The 12,288-nt window shown below is 38.6% G+C and overlaps 1 protein-coding gene across 3 annotated transcripts in view; it reads left to right on the forward strand.

Moving 5' to 3' along the window:
- The window catches only part of LOC149453036 (uncharacterized), a 105,269-nt gene that overhangs the window by 34,415 nt on the left and 58,566 nt on the right, over nucleotides 1-12,288 (forward strand). For all 3 annotated transcript variants that reach the window (XM_089688765.1, XM_089688767.1, XM_089688766.1), the window contains 2 exons: nucleotides 5,212-5,299; nucleotides 11,688-11,869. In XM_089688765.1, the coding sequence (XP_089544891.1) occupies nucleotides 5,212-5,299; nucleotides 11,688-11,869 (270 nt within the window). The remainder of the gene's footprint in view (nucleotides 1-5,211; nucleotides 5,300-11,687; nucleotides 11,870-12,288) is intronic.

Consider the following 12,288-nt stretch of genomic DNA (forward strand, 5'->3'; position numbering starts at 1 on the left):
GTATCCTAGTGTCCTAGTGCATTTATTTTCTGGGGACACATTAGCACCTAAACTGCTAGGAAGGCAATCCTCACCAGGAAGGCATGCCTCCCTATTTTATACTTTCTGATCTATAGGAGTCTAGCTTTATCCTATTTCCTTTATAAAACATTGAATCTGATGTTCAACTGGAAGGATAGCACTTCATAATATGGCAATGAGACAACAAAGATATGTCCAGGCTACACAGTTTTTTTTTACCCTGACACTTTCCAAAAAATGTTGGCCCCACATACTGGAAAATTGATCACTAAACCTAAATTGCTAGAAAGGCAATCCTCACCAGGAAGGCATGCCTCCCTATTTTATACTTTCTGATCTATAGGAGTCTAGCTTTATCCTATTTCCTTTATAAAACATTGAATCTGATATTCGACTGGAAGGATAGCACTTCATAATATGGCAATGAGATAACAAAGATATGTCCAGGCTACACAGTTTTTTTACCCTGACACTTTACAAAAGATGTTGACCTCTCATACTGGAAAATTGATCACTAAACCTAAACTGCTAGGAAAGCAATCCTCATCAGCAAGGCATGCCTCCCTATTTTATACTTTTCTGATCTATAGGAGTCTAGCTTTATCCTGTTTCCTTTATAAAGCATTGAATCTGATATTCGACTGGAAGGATAGCACTTCATGATATGGCAATGAGATAACAAAGAGATGTCCAGGCTACACAATTTTTTACCCTGACACTTTCCAAAAGTTTTTGGCCTTTCGTGCTGGAAAATTGATCACTTTAACTGTAGCCAATAACATCTCCATCTCAGTAATCATGAGTCCATTGATGGAGGTTGGACTACATGAATAGATATGTGGTCATTTTAATAAAGGCCGCCTCATCTAAAATCCCTGTCAGCATGAACATGCATTTAAAATGAGGATCATTTTTTTTAGTGTGGAGCTATTCACTGGAAAAAATGAGCCAAGTAACCATTGAACCAGCTAATTAAGATTTGTACAGGAGTACAGAAAAATACTCCTGGCAAGAGTTCTGAATAAGAGTGGTATTTAAATCTTATCATTAATTTATATTACTATCATTAATGGCAACTTGCAAAAAAACTGTAAAAGTACAGTGCAGATAGATCTTTGAGCATTGTTTATTTATGGAGCAGGACCCAGAACTTTCTCAATGGATGGAAATTATGCAAAATTGATACCTACCCATCAAGCTGATCACCTTGCTCAGTTACAGGTACTGTGTACACATTACTGATGGTAGCTTGCTAACTGAAGCCTGAGTGCAGTGCAAACATTCCTAAACTCAAATGTTCATCTGAAATCTCTAGAAGGTCAATAATGGCTTACAGCTGCAGGAGAGGACAAAGATGTTTTGTAGTGCTTCCACAGGAAAGGAACAGAAGGTTTTTCCACATTCCCTGGAACATATGAAAAACATAAGAAGAAACTAAAAAACACATTTTTTAGGCTTTCTGTTGGCATGATAGACTGCGGCTAAATTACTTTAGCTGCCCTGAACTACTAGGCTTTAAAATCCAGTGGAAGCCCCACTGGGATTTAACATCAACATATTCTACCACTAAGTGAAAATAGGTGAAGGACATGGCCTGAAAAATACTGGAAAATAAAGTTATTACAGAAAACAAATGCCATGATCCCCCCAAAAAAGATGGGAGTATACATTAGTGTATTAATTATACAATGTTAAGAGCTTCCCTACAAAGGAAAAGTCCTTGGGGCTAGCAAAATATTTTCTCTACCTTGGATTTTGCTAGTGGCTAAAAACAGGTTCCAGGATCCACAAAAAACAACAGTTGTAATATCCTTGGGTTTATAGTGGTTTTTAAAGGTCCCAACCTCAGCAACATTTCAGCAGCTTATAGAATGCTGTCTGGAAATCTACATTTTGAAGATGTTTTGCTCTACCTCTGTTACATTGTTTTTTTATTTTGGCAACTCATTTGAATAGATCTTGCAAATGCCTGACAATTTGCTACACACATTATTTGCCTATGGTCTCCACTAAAACTGAAGAAATATAACCTCCTAAATTAGCCTATTAAGTACATTAATAGTTTCAGTGTTTTCTAAATATACGGTTAAATCTCACCAAATGTAGTCTGTTCTCAAGCAAATGTTGTACACTTGCTCTTGAAAGGTTTTAGTAAGATGTAAAATAGACAATGATTGCTGAGTTGGGGATTCAAGCAATGTAGAACACCTTCCATTGTCTAGACCATGACTGAAAATACCGCAGGCTACCTTAGGGGTCAGATTTGACGTAATATTAAACTAGCCTATACAGTATAAAATATCAAAACAAGGGGGACCGGATCATCCAAAATTTTGCATAGAAATACAAAATGTCTACATTACTTGTAGATTTGACCATTGATAGAAACACTATAGTTTCCAGAGAGCTGAGATTAAGCTAGCACAATGGCAGAATGTAACCTGGAGCGTGGAGTTAGTCATAAGATCTCCAGCAGGGCATCACAAAACAATATCTAAGTGAAGAGAATAAACCAAGAATGGCCTGGAATGGTTACTTAGGTTGTTTCGGTCAGATGTTGTTATGTCAGTAAGAGATGATAGTAGCAACACAGAATGTGAATAAGATCGTTTTGGCAAGCAATATTTGCAGGGCCAAAAAATTTTGGAATAGTTACTAATTAGTCTGGACAAGCTTTTGAATTTAATGCAGAGGTACTGTTACAGTCTTGGCTTAACTCAAACATTGGAGGAAACAAGCTGGATGTCCTGGGTGTGCAGTCTTGGGCGGTTTCCATTTCAGACTTTTGATATGCACTAGTAATGATCAGCCACTTTATGGAGTTTCAGTAATGTTTCCTGCTAAAGGTCAGACTGCAAACACAGCAGCAAGTTGTTCATAAGCCTTTTTTTTCAAGAATATAAGCGACCAAAGGGAATCTTAGAACGGAGAGAATTATTCCAAGGGAGTTGATGGTAGCACTGTAAAAAGTTGTATCACACTGAAAATGTGTATAGCATCCATCAATATTAGGACAATTGGACATGTGGGCATTTCATTGCTCCAGGCTGTAAAGAAAAAAAAGTTATTAACCTGCGTTTATGCCAAAACATATGTGAACCTTGAAATGGCCAATATCGTTTGGTGCTACATTTGGGTCCAGACCATGAAGAAGAAAGGGAAAGGACAGTAAACCCCTTGACAGAAATACAGACATTGCTTTCAAGACATTCATGACATTGTGATTTAAGTTAAGTTCACATCTATGCCGGTTGCGGTTGATGCTTTTTTCCGGTGTGTTTTGCACTGCATTTTGTGTTTTGTAACTCACATTTTTACTAAATTTTTTCTTGGCTAATAGGAATGTATGACAGTTCTGTTCATGTAGTGTAACTTTGATGCCACTTTGATGCAACTTTACATTCTCTGGAACTCAAGTAGCATCAAAGTCGTATCAAAGTAGTGCAGAAACCTTTATGTACCTTAGATTGTACGCCCCTTGAGGGTTAGGGACTGATGTGAATGTACAATATATATGTAAAGCGCTGTGTAAATTGACGGCGCTATACAAGTACCTGAAATAAAGAAATAAAATAAATAAATGTATCCAAAGTCGCATGTTAGGGTTAAGGGCTAGGGTTAGGGTCAACTGTTAAGGGCTACCCTTACCCTAACCCTATCATTTAACCCTAACCCTAGCCCTTAACCCTAACATTTAACCCTAGCCCTTAACCCTAACATTTAACCTTAACCCTAGCCCTTAACCCTAACATTTAACCTTAACCCTAGCCCTTAACCCTAACATTTAACCTTAACCCTAGCCCTTAACCCTAACATTTAACCCTAACCCTAGCCCTTAACCCTAATATTTAACCTTAACCCTAGCCCTTAACACTAACATTTAACCTTAACCCTAGCCCTTAACACTAACATTTAACCTTAACCCTAGCCCTTAACCCTAACATGCAACTTTGGACACACAAAGTTTCCTGCACTACTTTGATGTGACCTTGATGCTACTTGAGTACCACAAAGTGTAAAGTCACATCAAAGTTGCACTACATAAACAAAATGCACAGATGTGAATTAGATCCACAGGAAATCATGTTAAATAGACTGTAGTGTGATTCTGCAAACTGGAAAACACACTGAAATCCGCATAAGTGTGAACCTAGAGTCAGTGTATACAAGATTACATCAACAGGATAAAAATCCAGTTTGTAAAGTACTATTGTGAATTAGAATCTCATCTTGATTAAAATTTGGAATCCTGCAGTTATGAGAACAGTACAAAAAGCAATTAGCAATTTGAAAGTAATAATCAATGATATTACCCATATTTTTCACCTTTCACAGAAAGTTTATGTTATGTTCTTGTCAGTATAATGCAGTAAGTTTGAAGCACTATGAGCCCGGGTTCACATATATGCGGTGTGGTATATCGCATGTGATTCGCACAGGAACTGCACTGCATTCCTGTGCAAATCACATGTGACTTGTGTGCGGTGCGATTGGAGCCATACATTTTGTATGGCTCTGTTCGCACTGCACCCGCACCAAAAATGTGCAAGACCTTTTTTTGGGTCTGCACTAGAACCGGATCACATAGGTATTCGCACCTATGCAATCTGATTCTGCACAGCACGCAGCATTTTTTCGGACCGCTTTCGGTTAACCTAACATACACACCCGTAGCAGTTCACATGAACAGGGTGAGATTCTGATGCAGTGCGGAATTCACACTTAGACGCTGCAAATTCCGCACCGCATCAATGTGAACCAGGGCTCAGGGCCAGAATCTTGACTTGTCTTTAATGTTTTGCTCTTTCCTATTAGCCATGTTTGATCTGCCATTCTTGGTAAGGTATTTTTTACCAGTTACTAGTTGTAAACATCTGTTTTCGATGCCCCAAGATATCCTATAATCCTTCTGATGAAAAAATATAAATTTCGGTTATTACATAAACTGTGCCAATTTATTATTCTACATCAACACCTAACAGTCTGCATTTTATTTTAGAATTAAGGCACTCGACACTCATATAAGGCATAAAAATGATGAATACTCAGGCATGAAATTGGCCAGGCTACAAGTCTCATTTTTTAAGCAGGTTTTATTGTTTGTTTTTTATTTTTACTGTAAATATAATATCTCTGCAAGTTTCCCTTTGTACAGGCAAAATGACACTAACATCTTCATTTTACACCTAGATCAGTTCATCTCTAATATTTGGACAAAACTCAGCCACTGAGGAAAACAAGCAAAACCCATCTTTAAAAAATGAGGCACAACAATCAGGTATGTATACCTGTGCATAAAACAATGCCTAAGCCTTTATTCATTCAGCCTGGGTTCACATATATGCGGTGCGGTATATCGCATGTGATTTGCATAGGAACCACATCGCATTCCTGTGCAAATCACATGCGATTTGTGTGCGGTGCGATTGGAGCCATACATTTTGTATGGCTCTAATCGCACCACACCCTCATCAAAAACGTGCAAGACCCTTTTTTTGGTCCACACTAGAATCGGATCACATGGGTCAGGGGCGCACTGACAACTCATGGAGCCCCCTGGCAATAGAGGATTATGGGGCCCCTGTGTCCTTGCCCACACTCAAAAAAGCCTATAAAAAAGGTACCAGGGGCATTTCATGGGGCCCCCTACTGACCCCGGGCCCTCGGGCAGTGCCCGAGTGCTTGAATGGTCAGTCCGCCCCTGACATGGGTATTCACACCTATGTAAGCCAATTCTGCACATTGCAGTGAGTTTTGTGGGCCGCTTTCGGGGTGTTGTTAACATACACACCCGCAGCGGTTCGCATGAACAGGGTGCGATTCTGATGCAGTGCGGAATTCGCACAGAAAACACTGCAAATTCTGCACCACATCAGTGTGAACCAGGACCAGGCGAGAGCAATGTGCACTGTTCAGCAACCAGTTTTGATTACACTAAACTGAAAAGCTAAAGCTATGGGTTGCTGTGGATGACTATGTGTTGTACCAAATTTAAAATACAACTTGTAGAGATTAGGTAATGAATAGCACAATTTCCATCCAGGAGATATATATTTTTCTTTTTCATGCTGTATCCAGCCTAACCTAATTTCTAGCAGTCCTAATAAAAATACATTTCTAAAAGGAATATAAGGGTTACCTTTGCGGAATCCTTTCTAAATATGCTTCCTGGCTGTTGTAATGACCAACTGTCTTGAATACATTCTAAACATTGAACTGATACAAGTTTAGGAAAATCTGCGCAAATCAAGAATCCTTATCCGCATACCTGTTTGGGTTTAGTGGCTCAAAGCATTGAAACCAGTGAATCAGCATGATGGCCACACAGCTAGCAACTGCAGAATGAGAAGTGTATAAAGGCAGCCTTTATGTTTCTATCAGGAATGGTTTGTATTATTTAGCCTCTTCCCCCTTAAATCTCCTTGGTAGTTTAAGAGTTACTAAACCCACAACAGTAAAATCAGTCTGTACATGCAGTAAAGCATGCTTGATATACTCACTGTGGAACCTAAGGGGTTAATGATCTGCATTGTGTAAAAACGCTGTTTGACCCTGACTTCTCTGATCTTCCCCTTTATCTAGTGTCCCTTTCTAATCTCCTGAAAAGACATATCTTGTGGAGTCACTCTGCACATTCTCAGTTTGGTGTGTATTGCTACAGAGGTTTTTTTTTTCATATGATCAGCACAAGGCCAATCAGCACTGTCCAGACAGAGAGGGTCAGGGGTTCCACATCCTCATAGAGCAGAAAGAAAACTCCTCCTACAATGTTTAACTTCCTTGGCGGTATGATTATTTCCGATTTGTTGTGCTGAAAGCGGTACCATTTTTTTGCATGGAAATATGTAGATTTTTATTGTAGGCTGTAATTTTTAGCAATAACTCACTGAAATCTGTATGAACAAGAGTCTAGTAAACATCTCGGGTAGGATAAAATTTGAAACACAAAATCATAAATTATAATTTAGTAAAAAATCATAAAAAATAATAATATAATAATAAATTTAATTCAATAATATAATCAAACCAAAAACACTGAAATTTGAAATACAGAGGCAAATTCGCACATCGCTGAGCAAAGTCGCAAAATCGTTTTCAGTGTCTGATGATGAATTTCCCCACAAATCATTATCACTCAATTCTGCAAGTGGTTCTGATTTACTATCGCTGTTCTCTAGCTGGTCTAAAACTGCTTTTGACATAAAGGGACGCTTTTTGGACGCCATGGACTTTTCTAAGTTTCCAGGCAGAAAGAACAGTCAAAATGCAGGCAGGGCACAGGACAAAGCAGTAGGGATAAAATGTATGTGAAATGCATTGAAACAGCAATGTTTTACTATGTAATAATCATTTAAAAAAAAAAATGACATTTTTAAAAAATTTCAAATTTGCCGCCGGTTCCGGCGCCCGTACGTCCCGACACAGGGATGCCGGCATCGGCCAAAGGAGATGGCCGGGGACGCTGCAGGGGACACATCGTGGGAGCGAAGGACAAGGTAAGTGCTGCAGGGACTCCCTGAGCAACTCTGCATACACTCGGGCTTACCGCTCTTGGTACTCAAATTTTACCCCGAGCTACACTCGGGAATACCGCTAGGGAGGTTAAACAGTGCTCTGCTGAACATTGCAGGAAGTCACAAGACTGCTCTAACTGCTGATGAGAAAAGGTATTTAGCAGTTTATATTTACTAAAATAATAGCATTTCCATATAGTGTTTACTGTGGGAGACTAGATAGAGCGAATACAGGATCCTGGGTTTAGTAACACTTTAATGCATGGACACATCATGGTAACAAAAGAAGCAGAACTATTAGGACATAAAAGGCCCTATTTATCAGTAGGTCTGGGTTTTCTTGAGGCACCCCACCCTAAAATGTAAAATACTAAACTAATAGTTTTACTGCACATTATGCCGCAACATCCACAGACATAGGACAGCCAACGTTAGAGATGATTTATTCTTCCAAAGCAAATACACCTTTGCACACTGGTACTGACTAGTATTCCAATGTTTCTCTTCTCCCTCAGTTTCTCTTCCTCACTCAGCTAATGTGATCCCATTGCTGACAGAAAGGGGCAGGGGAGGGGCAAACTAAGAAGCTGTGCGGGCGACTGATGACCCCCTTATCGACCAATGATGTCATTGGTTGTTAGGATGCTGGCGACTATACAGTTGTAAAGAAGCACAATGAAAACCTGTGGTTTTGTGCATCTAAAAGAAATCTTGATCCTCTCCACTAGCTTGTATACAATTTTTGGGCAATTTTTAGGCATTTTGCCAAGGCATCTCTAAAGGTAACCTGAAGACATCCCAGGGCGTCTGGACACCCTGGTTGAGAAAGGTTGGTCTAATACAATGCATCCCTTAAATATCTAATCGAAATCCATTTACATCAGTCCTTCCCATAGTTCTTTCATTACCAAAAATATATCATACACATACACTGCAAATATTGATATCTCATTCCACAGGAATATAGATTTAGAACTCAAGATTATATGGCTTTTCATTGAAGCCAAATTTCTCAACATTATTAACTAGTGGCATTGAGCCATAATAAAATGTCTTTTTTTGCACACTCAGCCCATTAACTACGGCACTCTCAGCTTCACCATGCACAGATTTATTCCAGCTCAAGGGACAACAATTTAAGTGCCAGCGGGTTGAGATTGATTGTCACTGAGGTCAGTTAACTTCACAATTGACCCATTATTAACACAAACAATAGCTGACACCATGTATTTTAATGGAAACAATGTATTTGCTGTAACAAATCTGACCTTTAGGAAATGTCTGTGGCACTCAGCACCACACTGACAGGAAAGCAAGACCTTGTTCACCAATTTCATACATGCAGGGCAGGGCTGTGTTTTGCTGGCACAAGGATGGACAGGTGTTGCATGCATCCCCGTGTCAGTGTCCCATTGTTGTGTATTGGGATACGTGGCTGCACGTCCATGGAGACACTATGGGGTTTGTTTACTAAAGCTGGAGAGTCCAAAATCAGACTCCCTTCTGCATAGAAACCAATCAGCTTCTAACCTCAGCTTGTTCAATGAAGCTTTGGCAATGAAACCTGGAAGCTGATTGGTTTCTATGCAGAAGGGAGTCTGATTTTGGACTCTCCAGCTTTAGTAAATAAACCCCTATCTGTCCCAATATGACATCCGTGTGGGTGCAGGTGAATGCATATTGGAATACAGTATCTGTGTCCGTGTAATTACATATCCCAGTAGACAATAATGTGATGCTGGCATGGGGAAGCAATACACGGCCCTGCATAGGGAATGTATGTAATTGCCCCATGTAAACGAGGCCTAACAGAGTTTAAAATATGGTAACCTTCTTCCAAGAGGTAGGGATTCGTTAATCTCTAATTAGTGTAATTAGCGAATCATCTTAATTTTAAGACATTGTTTTCATGAGAGAAAAAGAAAACAAATACAAGAAAAATATGCAGAAAAAGATTAAAAAAAAAACCAGACAATAAGCAACTGCAAAATAAACAGGATTAAATCTGAATAAGCACTCTACAAAGTTCCATTGGCCTTGGTTCTTGCAGAGTCCAAATTGCAGTCCAGTCTGATGTATTATGATCATCGGCTTTCATAAATGACCCATAGCAATCTGAAAGCTGTCGAGCTGCAGATGGGGTCATTTTTTCTGGTCCCTTTAGAGGGCATTTGTATAAATGACACAAACAATCCAAAAGTCTGAGGAGTGTGCTGAGGGGTGTTGAAGTGTTTTATGATAGTTCAGTGGCCACTTCCTCAGTGCCAATTTTTCAAACTGTATCAAAATTTCCAGATGGCCATGTTTTACAGTTCCACGGTCAACATATTGCACAGAATGGAATCATGACATTATAGAGCCCAACCATTTTATACAACAGACAGATACATCGCCTAGGGGAAGCAATGTGACCATTTCATCTGCAAATTAATAGCATTGGCATATTTTCTCTTGAACTGATTGGTATTCTCGTATACATTTGTGTAAACATCTGTTATTTACCTAATTATGAAACAGCATTATACACAAGGTGCACACTGATGTCAACTCCTCTAGGTACCTTTATTTGCCTACAAACGGCATGACAGCATAAAAAGTGCCCCTGCCCAGGTACCGCTCTTCCTTGATGCATTTTAGTACGTTTTTATGGTTTTAATTATAGATGTAGTATTAAAATTAACTCGGGCCGCTCATCTCTATGTTAGTATAGGACCAATCAAGTCTGACAGATGTGTATTCCTCTAAATCCGGTCTTCTGATTTAATCGTTTGTAACTGGCTCATTAACAGGCTCATTAACAGGCTGTGCATGCTGCCACAATGTTTAGGTATTCCTGTGTCTATAGCTGTGTTCTTGTGGGATTATATGAAATTTGTCTTGCCAACTCTATCACACAAATAAGCTTTTTAAATCACATTTACCACTTTATATTCCTGTACCCATACATGTTATTTATTATCAATAAAATCAACTTCATTTGACCACTTTCTGTCCTGCCCACAGTACTTTTACTGTGGGCAGCCACCACAGCCCAGTAAATATACGTTGCCTGGCAAATGTGCACTGGTGCGCCCCCTAGGGCACACAGTGCTCTGCTCCTGTAAACGAAGCACATGGTCACAATGTAAACAAAACTGTTATGAATTACTTTCATTCATAACAGCTGTCCTTACTCTAGTAATGATGTGATTGGCACACAGCTATCACATGGTACCGGGTCCAATCACAGCACCCTGTACCATGTGATAGCTATGGGCCAATCACAGAAACACTAGAGTATGCACAGCTATTATGAATAAAAGTAATTTATAGCAGTTCAAATGACTGCTATCACAGTGATCATCAATCACAGTGTAAAAAAAAATCCCTGATCATCCTTCCCCCAGAGTAGTACAGTGTAAAAAAAATAAAAAAAATAAAAAATTGTAAAAAAAGAAACAGAATTTTAAAAGTTGATTAAAAAAAATATTTTTTTTTCTATATACTGTCACCAGTCAGTATGCCTGATCACTGCCACACCAGTCATATGATGACACTGCGCTGTTGATAGTATGTAAGTAAAAAATAGTGAAAAAAACACTTTTTTAAAAAAAAGTCTTCATTTTTTAAAATATTTTTACAATAAAATTATAACTTCCAAAAACTTGGTATGCCTCTTACTAAATACCTTGTGCTATCTACATTCCAAAATGGGTCATTTGGAGGAACTTGTACTGTCCTGGCATTTTAGGGCCTCAAGAAATGAAGTAGAAGCTATAACTTTCACACAAACCAATTAATACACACTCAATTTTTTTTTTGTTTTTTTTTCAACCAAAGATATGTGGCAGAATACATTTTGACCTAAGGTTATGAAGAAAGTTTTTTCAAAATTTACAGGGTTAAAATTCACTATCATAGCTGGGATATTTAGTGGACATACAGTATTTCTACCATGAAATGATATAACATACAAGCGTTATTGGCTGCAAAGGTGAAACCCACAGTGATTGAAGTATGTATGGCCTTAGTGTTTGTGACCAAATCAGCTTTATTAAAAGTGGGCACTGTAAGGAAAAAACTGGCATATATTATGAGTCTAGTTTAGGATTACGAGCCGGGAATGTCTAAAAAGATATATATTTATTGACTATTTTTATTCCTTTCCTATAGATGGAGAGGAGCTGAGAAAAGAACTTAAACGGATGCAGGATATTAGCAGCACTTCTATAAGCCGGCTATATACATTTGAAGAAAAAGTTGGGAAGCTGGAATCTGACTTATCAGGGGAAAAAGAACTATGGAGAACCAGATACCAAGAGCTTCTTGAAGAGCAACAAACACTGAAGGAACAGGTAAAACTGTCAGGAATCTAAAGCCATGACATTACTATGCTACAAAACATGAAGATGTTCACTAACATAATTGTCCCACCTTCATTTCTTAAATAACGGATTTACTTTACCAATTCATCTTCTGTTTTTAATAAAAGTAATACCTATTCAATCCCTGATAATCAGCCCTAAATATCTTCCTTTCTTTGTACTCTTTTTGCAGACATATAGCAAAAAACACTTTTTTGGCTGGGCAAAGCTGAGAAAGATTAAAACCTGTCAATTTTTTATGTTAAATAGTCAGTGTCTCTGTTAGGTAAATTCACCTCTTCCCTCCTGCTGACTATTGTCTGAGACAGAAAGTGATCAGAAATCCAGCATTTTACAGTTGACATCAGATTAAGAGGTGAGAGTAAATGTTCCATTTGGGACAACTGTTC

This window comes from Staurois parvus, unplaced genomic scaffold (genome assembly GCF_062004578.1).
Source record: "Staurois parvus isolate SC_StPar_1 unplaced genomic scaffold, SC_StPar_1.0 ptg000454l, whole genome shotgun sequence".
In the NCBI taxonomy this organism is placed as follows: Eukaryota; Metazoa; Chordata; class Amphibia; order Anura; family Ranidae; genus Staurois; species Staurois parvus.